Genomic DNA, 19,290 nt, shown 5'->3' on the forward strand with positions numbered 1-19,290 from the left:
TGGGGGTCCTCCACCATAACCCCGCCTTGTGTGTCCAGTGATGGGGGTCCTCCACCATAACCCCGCCTTGTGTGTCCAGTGATGGGGGTCCTCCACCATAACCCTGCCTTGTGTGTCTAGTGATGGGGGTCCTCCACCATAACCCCGCCTTGTGTGTCCAGTGATGGGGGTCCTCCACCATAACCCCGCCTTGTGTGTCCAGTGATGGGGGTCCTCCACCATAACCCCGCCTTGTGTGTCCAGTGATGGGGGTCCTCCACCATAACCCCGCCTTGTGTGTCCAGTGATGGGGGTCCTCCACCATAACCCCGCCTTGTGTGTCCAGTGATGGGGGTCCTCCACCATAACCCCGCCTTGTGTGTCCAGTGATGGGGGTCCTCCACCATAACCCCGCCTTGTGTGTCCTCCACCATTTCCTTCTCTGTCTCCCTCACTCACTGTTTGTTTTGCAGACTTTGGCTCCCCTATACACAGTACCACCTACCACGAGGAGGGGCCCCCATCATACTGTGACAACCAGGACTTCCCCACAGCCACTGGGATGATAAAAGTATTCGGAGAGCGTTCATCCGGAAGGTGAGATTCCTCTGTTCTGTGGATCGGTTGGGGAAGATGAATGACTCCATCTATTCCTGGGGGGCGGGTAGGCCATTGTGTCCATTGATTGGCTAGTGATGGTGGCATGTCGGTAAGCTGTCTAGCTTTGGCCAGTCCTGCAGACCCTCATCCTGGGAGATGGCGGTGTGTGTGATACCGGCCACATTAATTGGCTCAACTGTGCAACGAGTCGTCTCTCTACACCAATCGTACCCAATGGAGGGACCCCAGATTGAGGCTCTGCTTCTGGGGGTCTCTGCACAGGGACCCCAGATCGGGGCGCTGCTTCTGGGGATCTCTGCACAGGGACCCCGGATCGGGGCTCTGCTTCTAGGGGGTCTCTGTATAGGGACCCCAGATCGGGGCTCTGATTCTAGGGGGTCTCTGCGTAGGGACCCCAGATCGGGGCTCTGATTCTAGGGGGTCTCTGTGTAGGGACCCCAGATCGGGGCGCTGCTTCTGGGGATCTCTGCACAGGGACCCCGGATCGGGGCTCTGATTCTAGGGGGTCTCTGCGTAGGGACCCCAGATCGGGGCTCTGATTCTAGGGGGTCTCTGCGTAGGGACCCCAGATCGGGGCTCTGATTCTAGGGGGTCTCTGTGTAGGGACCCCAGATCGGGGCTCTGATTCTAGGGGGTCTCTGTGTAGGGACCCCAGATCGGGGCTCTGATTCTAGGGGGTCTCTGTGTAGGGACCCCAGATCAGGGTGCTGCTTCTGGGGGTCTCTGCAAGGACCCCAGATCGGAGCTCTGATTCTAGGGAAGGGTTATAACATTTAATGGAATGGTTGCCAAAGTTATTTTCGGGTGAAATGTTCTACAGAATATTTTTAGGTGCAATAACGATAATATTCCAGTTTGCCCCGCCCCCGTCACCTGGCCATACATTGTACAATAACGAGGTCACACCTCAACAACACTGTCATTTTGTATCCAATCTGGTCCTGGCACTACGTGGTTGAAGGGAAATCGAAAGGAGATTGTACAGAAATTGTATAATGTATGGCTGTCTTTGGGCTGCGTTCACACCAGAGCGTTTTGTAGCTCAGAGACCCACAATTATTATAGTGGCCCCCCTTCATATCTGACTGTCCACGAGGGCCATGGAAATGAAGTCGATTTTCTTTACTGATTGAGGCAAAGCCATCTATGGGAGCATTGTTCTGTATCCTGCAGATCTGATTGGTTGGTTTGGTGGTGCCATCTCTCGATCTCACGTGTCTTTCATCTCGCAGGTCTTCCTGGTCCTCACGGCTCAGCTTCTGGTCACCTTCGCCTTTGTGGCGGTCTTCACCTTTGTGGAGGAAGTTCGGGTTTATGTGAAGAGGAACACCTGGACCTATTACCTGTCCTACGCCATCTTCTTCTGCTCCCTCATCACTCTCAGCTGCTGCGGGGACTTCCGCCGCCGACACCCATGGAATCTGGTGGCGCTGGTATGTCCGCCTGCCTGCAATACCTCCCTCTCGCGTGTCCACCCGCCTGCCTGCCCGCCCTCCCTCCCGGGTGTCCGCCTGCCTACCCGCCCGCCCTCCCTCTTGCGTACCCACCCGCCTGCCCACGTGCCCACCAGCCCGGCTGCCCGCCCTCCCTCCCGCGTGTCCGCCTGCCCGCCGCCCTCCCTCCCGCGTGTCCGCCTGCCTGACCGCCCACCCTCCCTCCCTCCCGCGTGTCCGCCTGCCTGCCCTTCCTCCCTCCCTCCCTCTCGCGTGTCCACCCGCCTGCCTGCCCGCCCTCCTCCCGGGTGTCTGCCTGCCCGCCCTCCCTCCCGGGTGTCTGCCTGCCCGCCCTCCCTCCCGGGTGTCTGCCCGCCCGCCCTCCCTCCCGGGTGTCTGCCTGCCCGCCCGCCCTCCCTCCCGGGTGTCTGCCTGCCCGCCCGCCCTCCCTCCCGGGTGTCTGCCTGCCCGCCCGCCCTCCCTCCCGGGTGTCTGCCTGCCCGCCCCGCCCTCCCTCCCGGGTGTCTGCCTGCCCGCCCGCCCTCCCTCCCGGGTGTCTGCCTGCCCGCCCGCCCTCCCTCCCGCGTGTCTGCCTGCCCGCCCGCCCTCCCTCCCGCGTGTCTGCCTGCCCGCCCGCCCTCCCTCCCGCGTGTCTGCCTGCCCGCCCGCCCTCCCTCCCGCGTGTCTGCCTGCCCGCCCGCCCTCCCTCCCGCGTGTCTGCCTGCCCGCCCGCCCTCCCTCCCGCGTGTCTGCCTGCCCGCCCGCCCTCCCTCCCGCGTGTCTGCCTGCCCGCCCGCCCTCCCTCCCGCGTGTCTGCCTGCCCGCCCGCCCTCCCTCCCGCGTGTCTGCCTGCCCGCCCGCCCTCCCTCCCGCGTGTCTGCCTGCCCGCCCGCCCTCCCTCCCGCGTGTCTGCCTGCCCGCCCGCCCTCCCTCCCGCGTGTCTGCCTGCCCGCCCGCCCTCCCTCCCGCGTGTCTGCCTGCCCGCCCGCCCTCCCTCCCGCGTGTCTGCCTGCCCGCCCGCCCTCCCTCCCGCGTGTCTGCCTGCCCGCCCGCCCTCCCTCCCGCGTGTCTGCCTGCCCGCCCGCCCTCCCTCCCGCGTGTCTGCCTGCCCGCCCGCCCTCCCTCCCGCGTGTCTGCCTGCCCGCCCGCCCTCCCTCCCGCGTGTCTGCCTGCCCGCCCGCCCTCCCTCCCGCGTGTCTGCCTGCCCGCCCGCCCTCCCTCCCGCGTGTCTGCCTGCCCGCCCGCCCTCCCTCCCGCGTGTCTGCCTGCCCGCCCGCCCTCCCTCCCGCGTGTCTGCCTGCCCGCCCGCCCTCCCTCCCGCGTGTCTGCCTGCCCGCCCGCCCTCCCTCCCGCGTGTCTGCCTGCCCGCCCGCCCTCCCTCCCGCGTGTCTGCCTGCCCGCCCGCCCGCCCTCCCGCGTGTCTGCCTGCCCGCCCGCCCTCCCTCCCGCGTGTCTGCCTGCCGCCCTCCCTCCCGCGTGTCTGCCCGCCCGCCCGCCCTCCCGCGTGTCTGCCCGCCCGCCCTCCCCTCCCTCTCGCGCGTCCGCCCGCCCTCCCTCTCGCGCGTCCGCCCGCCCTCCCTCTCGCGCGTCCGCCCGCCCTCCCTCTCGCGCGTCCGCCCGCCCTCCCTCTCGCGCGTCCGCCCGCCCTCCCTCTCTCTCGCGCGTCCGCCCCCCCTCCCTCCCTCTCGCGCGTCCGCCCCCCCTCCCTCCCTCTCGCGCGTCCGCCCCCCCTCCCTCCCTCTCGCGCGTCCGCCCCCCCTCCCCTCCCTCTCGCGCGTCCGCCCCCCCTCCCTCCCTCTCGCGCGTCCGCCCCCCCTCCCTCCCTCTCGCGCGTCCGCCCCCCCTCCCTCCCTCTCGCGCGTCCGCCCCCCCTCCCTCCCTCTCGCGCGTCCGCCCCCCCTCCCTCCCTCTCGCGCGTCCGCCCCCCCTCCCTCCCTCTCGCGCGTCCGCCCCCCTCCCTCCCTCTCGCGCGTCCGCCCCCCTCCCTCCCTCTCGCGCGTCCGCCCCCCCTCCCTCCCTCTCGCGCGTCCGCCCCCCCTCCCTCCCTCTCGCGCGTCCGCCCCCCCTCCCTCCCTCTCGCGCGTCCGCCCCCCTCCCTCCCTCTCGCGCGTCCGCCCCCCCTCCCTCCCTCTCGCGCGTCCGCCCCCCCTCCCTCCCTCTCGCGCGTCCGCCCCCCCTCCCTCCCTCTCGCGCGTCCGCCCCCCTCCCTCCCTCTCGCGCGTCCGCCCCCCCTCCCTCCCTCTCGCGCGTCCGCCCCCCCTCCCTCCCTCTCGCGCGTCCGCCCCCCCTCCCTCCCTCTCGCGCGTCCGCCCCCCCTCCCTCCCTCTCGCGCGCCCGCCCCCCTCCCTCCCTCCCTCTCGCGCGCCCGCCCCCCTCCCTCCCTCCCTCTCGCGCGCCCGCCCCCCTCCCTCCCTCCCTCTCGCGCGCCCGCCCCCCCTCCCTCCCTCTCGCGCGCCCGCCCCCCCTCCCTCCCTCCCTCTCGCGCGCCCGCCCCCCCTCCCTCCCTCCCTCTCGCGCGCCCGCCCCCCCTCCCTCCCTCCCTCTCGCGCGCCCGCCCCCCTCCCTCCCTCCCTCTCGCGCGCCCGCCCCCCCTCCCTCCCTCCCTCTCGCGCGCCCGCCCCCCCTCCCTCCCTCCCTCTCGCGCGCCCGCCCCCCCTCCCTCCCTCTCGCCCGCCCCCCCTCCCTCCCTCTCGCGCCCGCCCCCCTCCCTCCACTCCCCGCCCCCCCTCCCTCCCTCTCGCGCGCCCGCCCCCCCTCCCTCCCTCTCGCGCGCCCGCCCCCCCTCCCTCCCTCTCGCGCGCCCGCCCCCCCTCCCTCCCTCTCGCGCGCCCGCCCCCCTCCCTCCCTCTCGCCCGCCCGCCCCCCTCCCTCCCTCTCGCCCGCCCTCCCCCCCTCCCTCCCTCTCGCCCGCCCTCCCCCCCTCCCTCCCTCTCGCCCGCCCTCCCCCCCTCCCTCCCTCTCGCCCGCCCCCTCCCCCCCTCCCTCCCTCGCGCCCGCCCTCCCCCCCTCCCTCCCTCGCGCCCGCCCTCCCCCCCTCCCTCCCTCGCGCCCGCCCTCCCCCCCTCCCTCCCTCGCGCCCGCCCTCCCCCCCTCCCTCCCTCGCGCCCGCCCTCCCCCCCTCCCTCCTCGCGCCCGCCCTCCCCCCCTCCCTCCCTCGCGCCCGCCCTCCCCCCCTCCCTCCCTCGCGCCCGCCCTCCCCCCCTCCCTCCCTCGCGCCCGCCCTCCCCCCCTCCTCCCTCGCGCCCGCCCTCCCTCCCTCTCTCGCGCCCGCCCTCCCTCCCTCTCCTCCCGCCCTCCCCTCCCGCCCTCCCCTCCCTCTCCTCCCGCCCTCCCCTCCCTCTCCTCCCGCCCTCCCCTCCCTCCCCTCCCTCCCTCCCCTCCCGCGTGTCCGTCCTCTCGCCCTCCCCTCCCGCGTGTCCGTCCTCTCGCCCTCCCCTCCCGCGTGTCCGTCCTCTCGCCCTCCCTCCCGCGTGTCCGTCCTCTCGCCCTCCCTCCCGCGTGTCCGTCCTCTCGCCCTCCCTCCCGCGTGTCCTCCCTCTCGCGTGTCCTCCCTCTCGCGTGTCCTCCCTCTCGCGTGTCCTCCCTCTCGCGTGTCCTCCCTCCCGCGTGTCCTCCCTCCCGCGTGTCCTCCCTCCCGCGTGTCCTCCCTCCCGCGTGTCCTCCCTCCCGCGTGTCCTCCCTCCCGCGTGTCCTCCCTCCCGCGTGTCCTCCCTCCCGCGTGTCCTCCCTCCCGCGTGTCCTCCCTCCCGCGTGTCCTCCCTCCCGCGTGTCCTCCCTCCCGCGTGTCCTCCCTCTCGCCCTCCCTCCCGCGTGTCCTCCCTCTCGCCCTCCCTCCCGCGTGTCCTCCCTCTCGCGTGTCCTCCCTCCCGCGTGTCCTCCCTCCCGCGTGTCCTCCCTCCCGCGTGTCCTCCCTCTCGCGTGTCCTCCCTCCCGCGTGTCCTCCCTCCCGCGTGTCCTCCCTCCCGCGTGTCCTCCCTCCCGCGTGTCCTCCCTCCCGCGTGTCCTCCCTCCCGCGTGTCCTCCCTCCCGCGTGTCCTCCCTCCCGCGTGTCCTCCCTCCCGCGTGTCCTCCCTCTCGCGTGTCCTCCCTCTCGCGTGTCCTCCCTCCCGCGTGTCCTCCCTCCCGCGTGTCCTCCCTCCCGCGTGTCCTCCCTCTCGCGTGTCCTCCCTCCCGCGTGTCCTCCCTCTCGCGTGTCCTCCCTCTCGCGTGTCCTCCCTCTCGCGTGTCCTCCCTCTCGCGTGTCCTCCCTCTCGCGTGTCCTCCCTCCCGCGTGTCCTCCCTCCCGCGTGTCCTCCCTCCCGCGTGTCCTCCTTCCCTCCCTCTCTACCTCCCTCTCGCGTGTCCGCCCGCCCTTCCTCCCTCTCGCGTGTCCTCCCTCCCGCGTGTCCTCCCTCCCGCGTGTCCTCCCTCCCGCGTGTCCTCCCTCTCGCGTGTCCTCCCTCCCGCGTGTCCTCCCTCCCGCGTGTCCTCCCTCCCGCGTGTCCTCCCTCTCGCGTGTCCTCCCTCTCGCGTGTCCTCCCTCTCGCGTGTCCTCCCTCTCGCGTGTCCTCCCTCTCGCGTGTCCTCCCTCTCGCGTGTCCTCCCTCTCGCGTGTCCTCCCTCCCGCGTGTCCTCCCTCCCGCGTGTCCTCCCTCCCTCTCGCGTGTCCGCCCGCCCTTCCTCCTTCCCTCCCTCTCGCGTGTCCGCCCGCCCTTCCTCCCTCCCTCCCTCTCGCGTGTCCGCCCGCCCTTCCTCCCTCCCTCCCTCTCGCGTGTCCGCCCGCCCTTCCTCCCTCCCTCCCTCTCGCGTGTCCGCCCGCCCTTCCTCCCTCCCTCCCTCTCGCGTGTCCGCCCGCCCTTCCTCCCTCCCTCCCTCTCGCGTGTCCTCCCTCTCGCCCTCCCTCCCGCGTGTCCTCCCTCTCGCCCTCCCTCCCGCGTGTCCTCCCTCTCGCCCTCCCTCCCGCGTGTCCTCCCTCTCGCCCTCCCTCCCGCGTGTCCTCCCTCTCGCGTGTCCTCCCTCTCGCGTGTCCTCCTCTCGCGTGTCCTCCCTCCCGCGTGTCCTCCCTCTCGCGTGTCCTCCCTCCCGCGTGTCCTCCCTCTCGCGTGTCCTCCCTCTCGCGTGTCCTCCCTCTCGCGTGTCCTCCCTCTCGCGTGTCCTCCCTCTCGCGTGTCCTCCCTCTCGCGTGTCCTCCCTCCCGCGTGTCCTCCCTCCCGCGTGTCCTCCCTCCCGCGTGTCCTCCCTCCCGCGTGTCCTCCCTCCCGCGTGTCCTCCCTCCCGCGTGTCCTCCCTCCCGCGTGTCCTCCCTCCCGCGTGTCCTCCCTCCCTCTCGCGTGTCCTCCCTCCCTCTCGCGTGTCCGCCCGCCCTTCCTCCCTCCCTCCCTCTCGCGTGTCCGCCCGCCCTTCCTCCCTCCCTCCCTCTCGCGTGTCCGCCCGCCCTTCCTCCCTCCCTCCCTCTCGCGTGTCCGCCCGCCCTTCCTCCCTCCCTCCCTCTCGCGTGTCCGCCCGCCCTTCCTCCCTCCCTCCCTCTCGCGTGTCCGCCCGCCCTTCCTCCCTCCCTCCCTCCCTCTCGCGTGTCCGCCCGCCCTTCCTCCCTCCCTCCCTCCCTCTCGCGTGTCCGCCCGCCCTTCCTCCCTCCCTCCCTCCCTCTCGCGTGTCCGCCCGCCCTTCCTCCCTCCCTCCCTCCCTCTCGCGTGTCCGCCCGCCCTTCCTCCCTCCCTCCCTCCCTCTCGCGTGTCCGCCCGCCCTTCCTCCCTCCCTCCCTCCCTCTCGCGTGTCCGCCCGCCCTTCCTCCCGCCCTCCCTCCCGCGTGTCCTCCCTCTCGCCCTCCCTCCCGCGTGTCCTCCCTCTCGCCCTCCCTCCCGCGTGTCCTCCCTCTCGCCCTCCCTCCCGCGTGTCCTCCCTCTCGCCCTCCCTCCCGCGTGTCCTCCCTCTCGCCCTCCCTCCCGCGTGTCCTCCCTCTCGCCCTCCCTCCCGCGTGTCCTCCCTCTCGCCCTCCCTCCGCGTGTCCTCCCTCTCGCCCTCCCTCCCGCGTGTCCTCCCGCCCTCCCTCCCTCCCGCGTGTCCTCCCTCCCTCCCTTCCGAGTGTCTGGTGTGCTCCATGGCTCGGGTGAAGAACGCCTTCTTAGATGTCTCTTCTGTCTCTTTAGTCCATCCTGACCCTCAGCTTGTCATACATGGTTGGAATGATCGCCAGCTTTTATGACACCGAAGCGGTAATAATGGCGATCGGGATCACCGCCGCAGTCTGCTTCACTGTTGTCCTCTTCTCCATGCAGGTAGGTGGGGTGGGGGGGGGGGGGTGGTAATATGGATTTCTATGATGTTGCGTTGGCAATGCCCTTCACTGGTAACCTCTGGGCACCATGTGGTCGGGTCCACCTACTATTGGCTGTACAGCTGCTGACACCAGGCTTCTCATTAGATCCTTGTGCAATATGACACTGTCTGAGCTCACAGAGCCCACGGGGGACATCCCACTACTTTCTTGCAGTTAGTGAGTTTATTGGTTCAGGAGAGGGTGGCGGGTGAGATATCGGGTTCAGTGATGCAACATTTGATGGACTTTGATGTAGAAACAAAATGTTCGTCCTCACCGCAAAATCCCTCTGTGTTCATACAGAGCATGTGCAGACTCTGACAACCGGTTATAGGCAGGCACCTTCAAGTGGGAGGGTCCCCAAATAACCCCTCCCACTCCCAGCAATCCTCAGTCCTAGGCAGGCACCTTCAGGTGGGAGGGTCCCCAAATAACCCCTCCCACTCCCAGCAATCCTCAGTCCTAGGCAGGCACCTTCAGGTGGGAGGGTCCCCAAATAACCCCTCCCACTCCCAGCAATCCTCAGTCCTAGGCAGGCACCTTCAGGTGTGAGGGTCCCCAAATAACCCCTCCCACTCCCAGCAATCCTCAGTTCTAGTCAGGCATCTTCAGGTGAGAGGACCCCATATAACCCCTCCCTCTCCCAGCAATCCTCAGTTCTAGGCAGGCATCTTCAGGTGGGAGGACCCCATATAACCCCTCCCTCTCCCAGCAATCCTCAGTTCTAGGCAGGCATCTAAGGATTGGTAAGATGGAGCATATTTCCCCACTGTGTTGTGGCCACATCGGCTTGGTTTGGTGACCTGTACCCAGACCCACCAGAGAAGATATGGGGCCAGTCTGTAAAGTGTGTTTGGGTGCTGGTTCCTGCATTGGGTTTGATGCAGGGAGCGGGGTGCTGTAGCGGTCCAGGACACAGGCAATCCAAATTGGTGTGACCAAATCTTTGAGATCGGTGTCCGGTAGCTAAAGCTTCAGGGAGCGCACTCTGGACTGGTCTGTAATGTCATTTGGCACTGGATCCTAAAGGCTGATTTCTGAAGTGAGTAAATTCAGGGGTGTAAGGGTTAATCCTCTCTTCTTCCTGGGTTGGATGTTGGCTGTATTATGAGTAGGGCCCCTGGTGCCTCCCTACCCTCACAAAGTGGGGTCTTCCCTATGGTCCTGATTGGAGGTCCACTTGCCACCTGGCCTCCCTCCCGGTCTCTGTTTCTGGCATAACAATTGAGGAGGCCGAGATTTTTCCCACCTCTTGGGCCCTGCCATGGACAGACCTGGGTGGTTCTAGTGCCCTTCTTGGGGCCCTGAGTGGTACAAATGGACTGCGCATGTACAAGGTGTCATGATGGCCATCTTTACACTCAGCTGCATCAAATGAATAATTCCCTGTTGCAGCATGGTGCAGGAGACCTCGTGTGCTACTCACAGGGAAGGGTTCATGGATCGCATATCTGCGGACACATGACCTCTCCCCAGTTCCTGGGATGTCTAGGGCGGGCCTCCTATCCATCCAGATGTGCAGACTCCTGTGGCTAAAATTCTGGTAAGCAGAACCGGTGTGCAGAAAGCGGCTGGAATGAATTCCCTTTGAGAGGAAGTCTGGTGAGAAATCTTTCATCAGAGATCACTGAGGGGGGAGAGATCATACTTTCACATAAAGTCTTCAACCTCTACTCGGAGGAAGGGTTCTTTTTGTCCCCATGGGCCTAGTCCTCCAGATTTACACCAGGAAAGCAGATACGATGCAAACCTTGGACTTTCTTTGAGTGGAAGGTTGGCCTCCTTTTAATTATCTGGATTTGGAACATTCCAGACCTTTGGGTTCAGTCTGTCGCTACCTAAGGCTACAAACTGGAGTTTCTCCTTCCCCTCCCAGATTTACGACTTTGAACCTTCCTTCTTGAGAATGAGAATGGGCTCTTCAGATTGCCGTCCAACAGCTTCTTTTCTTTGGGGGTTGAGGTACCCATCCCAGTTGAATGATTTCAGGGATTTTGTTCTGTTCATGGCTCTAAAACCAGAGATGTGCATCCTATTTTAGAATTCAAGCTCCTCAACAAATGTGTCTGAAAACTCCACATCAGGTGGATTCATCTGGAATCTACCAGGTCAGTTGCCTCTCTTCCCCTGGGGGATTTTCTTTCTCCAATGGACATCGGAGATGCTTTTGTCCCTATTGGTCCTCTGCATGAACGATTTCAACAGCTTGCCTTGGACAAGAAACGTCTTCCATTTGTAGTGCTGCCTTTTGACCTGTTTATGGCCTCTGGAGTGTTTACAAAGGTGCTGGCCCCAATCCTTGCCTTTCTTCATTCTCAGGGTGTTCACATTGTGGAATGATTTTATAGTGAGAATGTTCTGCCAATGCGCTGCTGACAATCCATGAACAGCCTTTGGTTGGATATTCATCCTCCAGAAATCTGCCTTGGCTCTACATCAACAGATGGAGTCTGCATTTTGCATGAGAGTTCTGGTTTTGATGGTGGCCTCATTTGAGGTGGTGCTGTATGCTCATATTTACTCCAGATTGTTAAGAAGAGTGTTCTGACGTAGTTGTTCTGTGGGACAAATGGTCATCTTCTCTTGATCGCCCCATGCACCTGTTGGTGGAGGCCAAGCCCTCCCTCACATGGTGGATGTGGTGCTGGTGGCGGGGAAGGCTTTTCTCCCGTAGAACTAGATGGAGATCACAACGGATGCCACCCTGGCCAGACACTGTGCTGGGGAGCAAATGGCGGGACCCTCTAATTCAGAACTTGTGTACCTGCTTATAGATACGGTTTTCCTCACGGTAAGAAAAGATGAATGGAAATGTTTGAACTTTGATTTGGGTGTTTAGTATGTGAGGGTTCCATTCATGTAGAATGTCTGGATGCAGTTTCTGTGATCATCTGAATGAAGATCTTCGTGTATGGCCAGCTTTGGTCAGCAGAGCAAGTGTCCCCATTGGATTCCAATTGCCCCTCTTTTCTGGTGACAACTTTATAATGTTGGATTTTTCCATCACTTTCAGTCTTGGTGACAATAATCAGCGAGACAAATGGAGAAGGCGACTCTCCCCAGCAGGAGCAAAGAAATAAAACCCTGCCAGAGGTTCTGACCCTTGTGTACTCTGTCCAAAATAATCAGGAAGATTGCCTGTAAGCCCAGAACTGTACTCTCCTCTGATCCAGCCATGCAACAGCCACAAGTTCCATCAGCAGTGCAGGCTTCTACCTGGCTCGGGATTTTCTGCCATCTTGATTGGCTGACCCAGGATGACATAGCGCATGTGTGGAAATTACTATATCCCAGCATATGGTAATGTACACGGAGCTGCACATGTATGCAAAGTGCAGCAGATGACCAGGAAGGTAAGAAGGCTTCCAATTCAGGGCAATTAGGTTGAGACACTTCTGACACTTTTCTGGTGGCATGGCCCATGTAATAGATCCTGTGCCACATTCCGAACCCTAAGGTAAGGTGACCCTGTGGGCAGGACATCCTATGGGCAGGTCACCCTATCCTGTGGCAGGACACGCTAAGGTAAGGTGATCCTGTGGGCAGGACACCCTATCCTATGGCAGGACACACTAAGGTAAGGTGACCCCGTGGACAGGACATCCTAAGGTAAGGTGACCCTGTGGGCAGGACATCCTATCCTATGGGCAGGTCACCCTATCCTATGGCAGGACACGCTAAGGTAAGGTGATCCTGTGGGCAGGACATCCTATCCTATGGCAGGACACACTAAGGTAAGGTGACCCTGTGGACAGGACATCCTAAGGTAAGGTGACCCTGTGGGCAGGACATCCTATCCTATGGGCAGGTCACCCTAAGGTAAGGTGACCCTGTGGGCAGGACATCCTATCCTATGGGCAGGTCACCCTAAGGTAAGGTGACCCTGTGGGCAGGACACCCTATACTTCACACTACTGCAGTGCACATAAAAGCCCAAAGAAGACTGAAGAAATCTCAAATGAAATGCAATCTTAGAAACAGATGCACCACCAATGCAGAAATGGGCCGTTCCTGGTAGGAATGGGCTCTTAGAAATAACTTGTGAGGTTGAAGGACATACAATGTATTAATGACACAGGAGCTTGAAGCTGATAACTGTGGTGGGGGGAGGGGAAAGGGGTAGAGGATCTGGGGTACAGGGTGCACCCAATATCTAGACCTAGTCTACCCAGGCTTCCACTCTGCTCTTGGCCCTAGCAGGGTTAGAGGATCGGGTACGAGGCTTACATAATATTCCGATCAGATTTTCTTCAGCCCCTGGTGTGTCTTTAGCCCTGGGGAAAGGTGGGGGGGGGGAGGGGAGGAGCGGATTGAAGGTCAGAGGTACGCCCAAATTCCACCCTCGAGTGTCCTTCGCCACAGGGGGACAAAGTATACCAATATTCAGCCCCCCTGTGTCCCTGGTGTGGCGGTCGTCCTCCCACTTGTGGTTTTTTTGTTCATTCTTTAGATCCATCTGTAACTTCGCTGTCTCTTCTCTCCACATGCAGACAAAGTATGACTTCACATCCTGTATGGGTGTCCTAATGGTCAGCCTGGTGGTCCTAATCATCTTCTCCATCCTTTGCATCTTCATCCGTAACAAGATCCTGCAGATAGTGTACGCTGCGCTGGGCGCTCTGCTCTTCACATGTGTAAGTTCTACGGTGCTGTTCTCCTCCCAGACCTGGACTATGGAGACCGAAATCTGAGCCGTATGGGCGACACACCCAACTGACCATCAGAGGTCCATCAGCTTCTACCCATCAGAGGAGATTTACTAAAACTGGAGAGTTCAACATCTGGAGCAGCTCTGCATAGAAACCAGGGTTTGTTGTCAAAGCTTCATTGAAGAAGCTGATTGGTTGCCATGTACAGCTGCCCCAGATTCTGAGTGCCCCAGTTTTAGTAATTCTCCACCTAGTGTACTGTGGAGGTGTCATGTCAGCCTCTCCGGTACTGCGAGCCTCAGCCTGTCCTCCTGCTAGCATGGAAATGGAGGAAAAGTAGATTGTAGGAGACCAGAGTTCCACGGCACTTGGCCTTGTAGATACTTAGAGCCTGTCCTCAGCTGAGTAGTAGTCCAGTGCCGCCCTCCCGTGCCCTCCCCTGCGTGCCGCCGCCCCGGCCCTCCCGTGCCCTCCCCTGCGTGCCGCCGCCCCGGCCCTCCCGTGCCCTCCCCTGCGTGCCGCCGCCCCGGCCCTCCCGTGCCCTCCCCTGCGTGCCGCCGCCCCGGCCCTCCCGTGCCCTCCCCTGCGTGCCGCCGCCCCGGCCCTCCCGTGCCCTCCCCTGCGTGCCGCCGCCCCGGCCCTCCCGTGCCCTCCCCTGCGAGCCGCCGCCCCGGCCCTTCCGTGCCCGCCGCCACCCCCAGCCCTCCTGCACCAGATCCTTTGTTTACATTCTGCCATCAGCGAGGAATCCCCCTGACAACAGATGAGTCATAGATGAGGACGTGGCGGTAAAAGACCGCAAGTTTTCACTACTAAAATATGACATCACTTCACGCCGCAGTTCAGTTGCTATTGTACCACTTCGAGGTGGACACCGTTCGGTGCATGGAGAGACAAAAGCGGCATTACCATGGAGGGCGGCGTACTGGCGTGGGATTGGAATGACACGTGAAGGTCACACGGAGAACTATAAGAAGCCTCAATTCCCGGGATTAAGTCTAATCTTCTCTGACGTGTCTTACCCGTGTAACTCCTCGGGTGCTGGACCAGATCTAGGAATAAGCCGTTGCCGGGAAGTCGTAGCCCAGCATACGGGGGTCCTGGGAAGACACAGACCACTATGGGAGGGGAAAATAGATCTGCCCTAGCGCCTCCCACTAGCAGAGTACTGGTGATGTCATCTGCCTCTTCCAAATTCCCTACAAACTAGACAGGCGACGGGTGTAATCCTATTGTCTTCATGGGTGAGAGTGAATGGAGCCCCACCACCTTCCACTTCTCACACCTTCTACAGGTGGCAAAATGAGCCACACCATTGTGTCCTCCTACCCTCCAAACCACCTCTGGCCCACACCATTGTGTCCTCCTACCCTCCAAACCACCTCTGGTCCACACCATTGTGTCCTCCTACCCTCCAAACCACCTCCAGCCCCGCCATGGTGTTGTCCTGCCCTCAGCTCCTCCTCCGTCCCACGCCGTGGTGTCGTCCTGCCCTCCGTTCCGCCTCTGGCCCCCGCCGTGGTGTCGTCCTGCCCTCCGTTCCTCCTCTGGCCCCCGCCGTGGTGTCGTCCTGCCCTCCGCTCCTCCTCCGGCTCGCGCCAGGGTGTGTCGTCCTGCCCTTCGCTCCTCCTCCGGCCCACATTGTGGTGTCGTCCTGCCCTCCACTCCTCCTCCGGCCCACATTGTGGTGTCGTCCTGCCCTCCACTCCTCCTCCGGCCCACATTGTGGTGTCGTCCTGCCCTCCGCTCCTCCTCCGGCCCACGCCGTGGTGTCGTCCTGCCCTCCGCTCCTCCTCCGGCCCATGCCATGTGTCGTCCTGCCCTCCTTACCTTTCAGTTCATGGATGGTAGGTGTAGTGACTTCGGAGAGGGATGTTCTGGGTTCTGTCTGGCGGGAGGTTTGATGGTTCTACATTGAAAATGGCAGTTCTCTGGATGAATGTGTTGCTCTCTCCCCTGTAGTTCCTGGCCGTGGACACGCAGATGATTCTGGGTAACAAGCAGTTGGCGCTGAGTCCTGAGGAATACGTCTTTGCTGCCCTCAATCTCTACACAGATATCATCAACATCTTCCTGTACATCCTGGCCATAATCGGCAAAGCCAAGGAGTGAGTTGGGACTTCTCCGTCTTCACCTCCAGTATTGGGCCCCTCAGTCCGGCACCCCAAGTCCCCCTATTACCAGGAAATGTATATTCGATGCTTCCTCGCTTTGTGTGTGAATGTTACTGCTTCTTCGCTGTTGGCAGCTTTTCCTGCAGCCTGACCCAATGTGGACATCCGTCCACAAAATGTAGAACCACGGCTGACCCCGAAACACCAGCTTGGATTGCAACAAATCATTGCCTGTATACTGTACATATACCACTATGGACCGTGATCCCCGAATATTACCCATAATGCCACCTCGAACCGTGACACGCCAGTCCCCGAATATTACCCATAATGCCACCTCGAACCGTGACACGCCAGTCCCCGTATATAACCCATAATACCACCTCGGACCGTGACACGCCAGTCCCCGAATATTACCCATAATGCCACCATGGTCCATGACACGCCAGTCCCCGAATATTACCCATAATGCCACCACAGACCGTGACACGCCAGTCCCCGAATATTACCCATAATGCCACCACAGACCGTGACACGCCAGTCCTCGAATATTACCCATAATACCACCTCGGACTGCGACACGCCAGTCCCCGAATATTACCCATAATGCCACCTCGGACCCTGACCTGTCCCCGAAAAATTACCTATAATGCCACCACGGACCGTGACCTGTCAGTCCCCAAATATTACCCATAATGCCACCACGGTCCGTGACACGCCAGTCCCCGTATATAACCCATAATACCACCTCGGACCGTGACACGCCAGTCCCCGAATATTATCCATGATACCATCACGGACCGTGACACGCCAGTCCCCGAATATTACCCATAATACCACCACAGACCGTGACACGCCAGTCCCCGAATATTACCCATAATACCACCACGGACAGTGACCTGTCAGTCCCCGAATATTATCCATAATACCACCACGGACCATGACCTGTCAGTCCCCAAATATTACCCATTATACCACCACGGACCGTGACCTGTCAGTCCCCAAATATTACCCATAATGCCACCACGGTCCGTGACACGCCAGTCCCCGAATGTTATCCATAATGCCACCACGGACCGTGACCTGTCAGTCCCCGAATATTACCCATAATGCCACCACGGACCGTGACCTGTCAGTCCCCAAATATTACCCATAATGCCACCACGGACCGTGACCTGTCAGTCCCCGAATATTACCCATAATACCACCACAGACCATGACCTGTCAGTTCCCGAATATTACCCATAATGCCACCACGGACTGTGACCTGTCAGTCCTCGAAGATTACCCATAATGCAGTTCCTGTATTCTCCCCATCCCCCCTTTACGGTCTTCAGTCACTAGCTGCACTTTACTGGATATCCTTCACAGGTGACATTTCGGCCCCTGGACATCCTCGGGTCCTGATTGGACGATCACATTCCCCTTTCAGTTTTTTTTTCTTTTTGGAGTTTTGTATATATTGATCTGTATACCACCATTGTAGTACCTCTCCTAGGTTCCTGTATATATTGCTCTGTGTACCTGTAGTAGGTTCATTTTTCCCGTAATGTGAATGCCACGTTTGTGTAGGAATGGGCGGAGCATTGCTTTCTGACCTTATTTTGGGGGACGCCCATATATTCAGCAGTAGGGGCACCTCCTCCACTTCTATATGTTACATCTTTATTGCATGGAAAAGTCCCAGGACTGCCCCTTTGGACCCCCATGTACAGTGTCTCATGGTATACATGGCTGTGCTCTGGATATGGTGGACATTGCAGGATGCTGGATACGGCCTGGGCACTCCCAGCTGGGAACCAGCCATTGAAAACCAGCCTGGGAAGGGCCACGGCTCCTGCATCCCAGGGAGCGGCGGATATTATCCAATGGACTGGCAGGGTGCTGGGATTTGACTTCTGGTTCCAGCGCCTCCAGACTTAATGAGATGGATTTCTGCTGCCCATTGTGGCTCTACTGCTCACTGCATGATGGTTATGATGACTTTGAATAAAATCTATTCCTGTTTGTGAGTTCTGTGTAATTCCTGGGGGGGAGGGCAAATACCCAGTGGACATGAGTGGATGTGGACAGGAGTGGGACACAGAACATGGTGGAAGAACAAGGGCAGGACTTTGACAGGGGTGGGACACAGGAGTTATGGCATGGACAGGGGTGGGACACAGGAGTTACGGCATGGACAGGGGTGGGACACAGGAGATGGGACGTGGACAGGGGTGGGACACAGGAGATGGGACGTGGACAGGGGTGGGACACAGGAGATGGGACGTGGACAGGGGTGGGACACAGGAGATGGGACGTGGACAGGGGTGGGACACAGGAAATGGAGCGTGGACATAGGTAGGACACGAGATAGGGGTGGAACACAGGAGATGGGGTGTGGACAGCAGTGGGAAACAGGAGATAAGGCGTGGGCAGGGGTTGGGAGACTGGAGATGGGGTGTGGGCAGGGGTTGGGAGACTGGAGATGGGGCGTGGGCAGGGGTTGGGAGACTGGAGACGGGGCGTGGAAAGGGGTGGGACACAGGAGACGGGGCGTGGGCATGGGAGGAGACTGGAGACGGGGCGTGGACAGGGGTGGGAGACGGGGCGTGGGCATGGGAGGACACAGGAGACGGGGTGTGGAAAGGAATGGGACACAGGAGATGGGGTGTGGACAAGGGTGAGTCACGAAAGATGAGGTGAGACATAGGTAATGGAGCATGTATAGGGGTGGGACACAAGAGAATTGGGGCGTGGACGGGTGGAATACAGGACACGGGGAGTGAACAGAGGTGGCACACTGGAGATGGGGCATGGATGGAGGTGGGACCCAGAAGATGGGGCATGGATAGGGGTGGGACACAGGAGATTGGGCATAGACGGGTGGGACAGAGGAGATGGGTGTGGATAGAGGTTTGACATGGGATAGGACATGAACAGGTGTGGGACACAGAAGATGAGCCAAGGACAGGGGTAGGACACAGGTAATGGGGCATAGAAAGGGGGTGGGACACAAGAGATGGGGCGTGGTCAGGGGGGGGACATGGGATGGGTGTGGCCACAGTTGGGACCTAGATGATGGGTGTGGATAAAGATGGGGCTCTGACGGAGGGGACACAGGAGATGGGTGTGAATAGGGGTGGGACACAGGAGATGGGGCTCTGACGGGGGGGAAAACGAAATGGGTGTGTATAGGGTTGGGACACAGAAGATGGGACGTGAACAGGGGTGGGACACAGGAGACAAGGCGTGGACAGAGGTGGGATACAGGACACTGGATGTGAACAGGGGTGGGACACGAGATGGATGTTGATAGGGGTGGGACACAGGAGATGGGATGTGGAAAGGGGTGGGACACAGGAGATGGGGTGTGGTCATGGGTGGGACAAAGGAGACTGGGCATGTAGGAGTGGGACACAGGAGATGGGTGGAACACAGGAGACGGGGCGTGGACGGGTGGGACACAGTTTGGACCTAGATGATGTGTGTGGATGGGTAGGGCACAGGAGATGGTGTGTGGATAGGGATGGGGCACAGGAGATGAGGCTCTGATGGGGGGGACACAGGAGATGGGGTGTGAATAGCGGTGGGACACACGAGATGGGGCTCTGATGGGGGGAACAGGAGATGTGTGTGAATAGGGTTGGGACATAGAAGATGGAGCGTGGATAGGGGGCATGGACAGGGGTGGGATACAGGACACTGGATGTGAACGGGTGGGATACAAGAGATGGATGTGGATAGGGGTTGGACACAGGAGATGGGATGTGGAAAGCGGTGGGGACACAGGAGATGGGACATGGATATGAGTGAGACACAGGAGATGGGACGTGGACATGGTTGGGACATAGGAAATGGGAAGTGGATAGGAGTGGGACACAGGAGATGGTGTGTGGACAAAGGTGGGATACAGGAGATGGGGTGTGGACAAAGGTGGGACACAGGAGATGGGGTGTGGACAGGAGTGAGGCACAGGAGATGGGGCGTGGACAGGGGTGGCACAATGTAGTTGAGGTGTGGATGGGGGGGACACGGGACGGTGTGGATAGGGGTGGGACACGGGAGATGGGGCATTGATGACACAGAAGATGGGACAGGGGTGGGATACAGGAGATTGGGCGTGGATAGGGGTGGGACACAGGATATGGGGCGTGGACATGGTAGTGACACAGAAGATGGGGTGGCACACAGGAAAAAGGTGTGGATGGGTGGGGCAC

The 19,290-nt window shown here is 61.6% G+C and overlaps 1 protein-coding gene across 1 annotated transcript; it reads left to right on the forward strand.

Annotated features, from left to right (window-relative positions):
• Positions 1-452: 452 nt before the first annotated feature.
• LOC149430749 (protein lifeguard 1-like) lies at positions 453-17,103 on the forward strand (the record flags this gene model as incomplete). Its single annotated transcript, XM_089666021.1, is given in 6 exon segments — positions 453-527; positions 530-576; positions 1,833-2,033; positions 8,159-8,287; positions 12,819-12,962; positions 14,940-17,103. Coding segments are annotated over 6 exon segments (746 nt in total), but the record flags the coding sequence as incomplete, so codon positions are not given.
• Positions 17,104-19,290: the final 2,187 nt, after the last annotated feature.

Source organism: Staurois parvus, unplaced genomic scaffold (genome assembly GCF_062004578.1).
Source record: "Staurois parvus isolate SC_StPar_1 unplaced genomic scaffold, SC_StPar_1.0 ptg002471l, whole genome shotgun sequence".
Lineage (NCBI taxonomy): Eukaryota > Metazoa > Chordata > Amphibia > Anura > Ranidae > Staurois > Staurois parvus.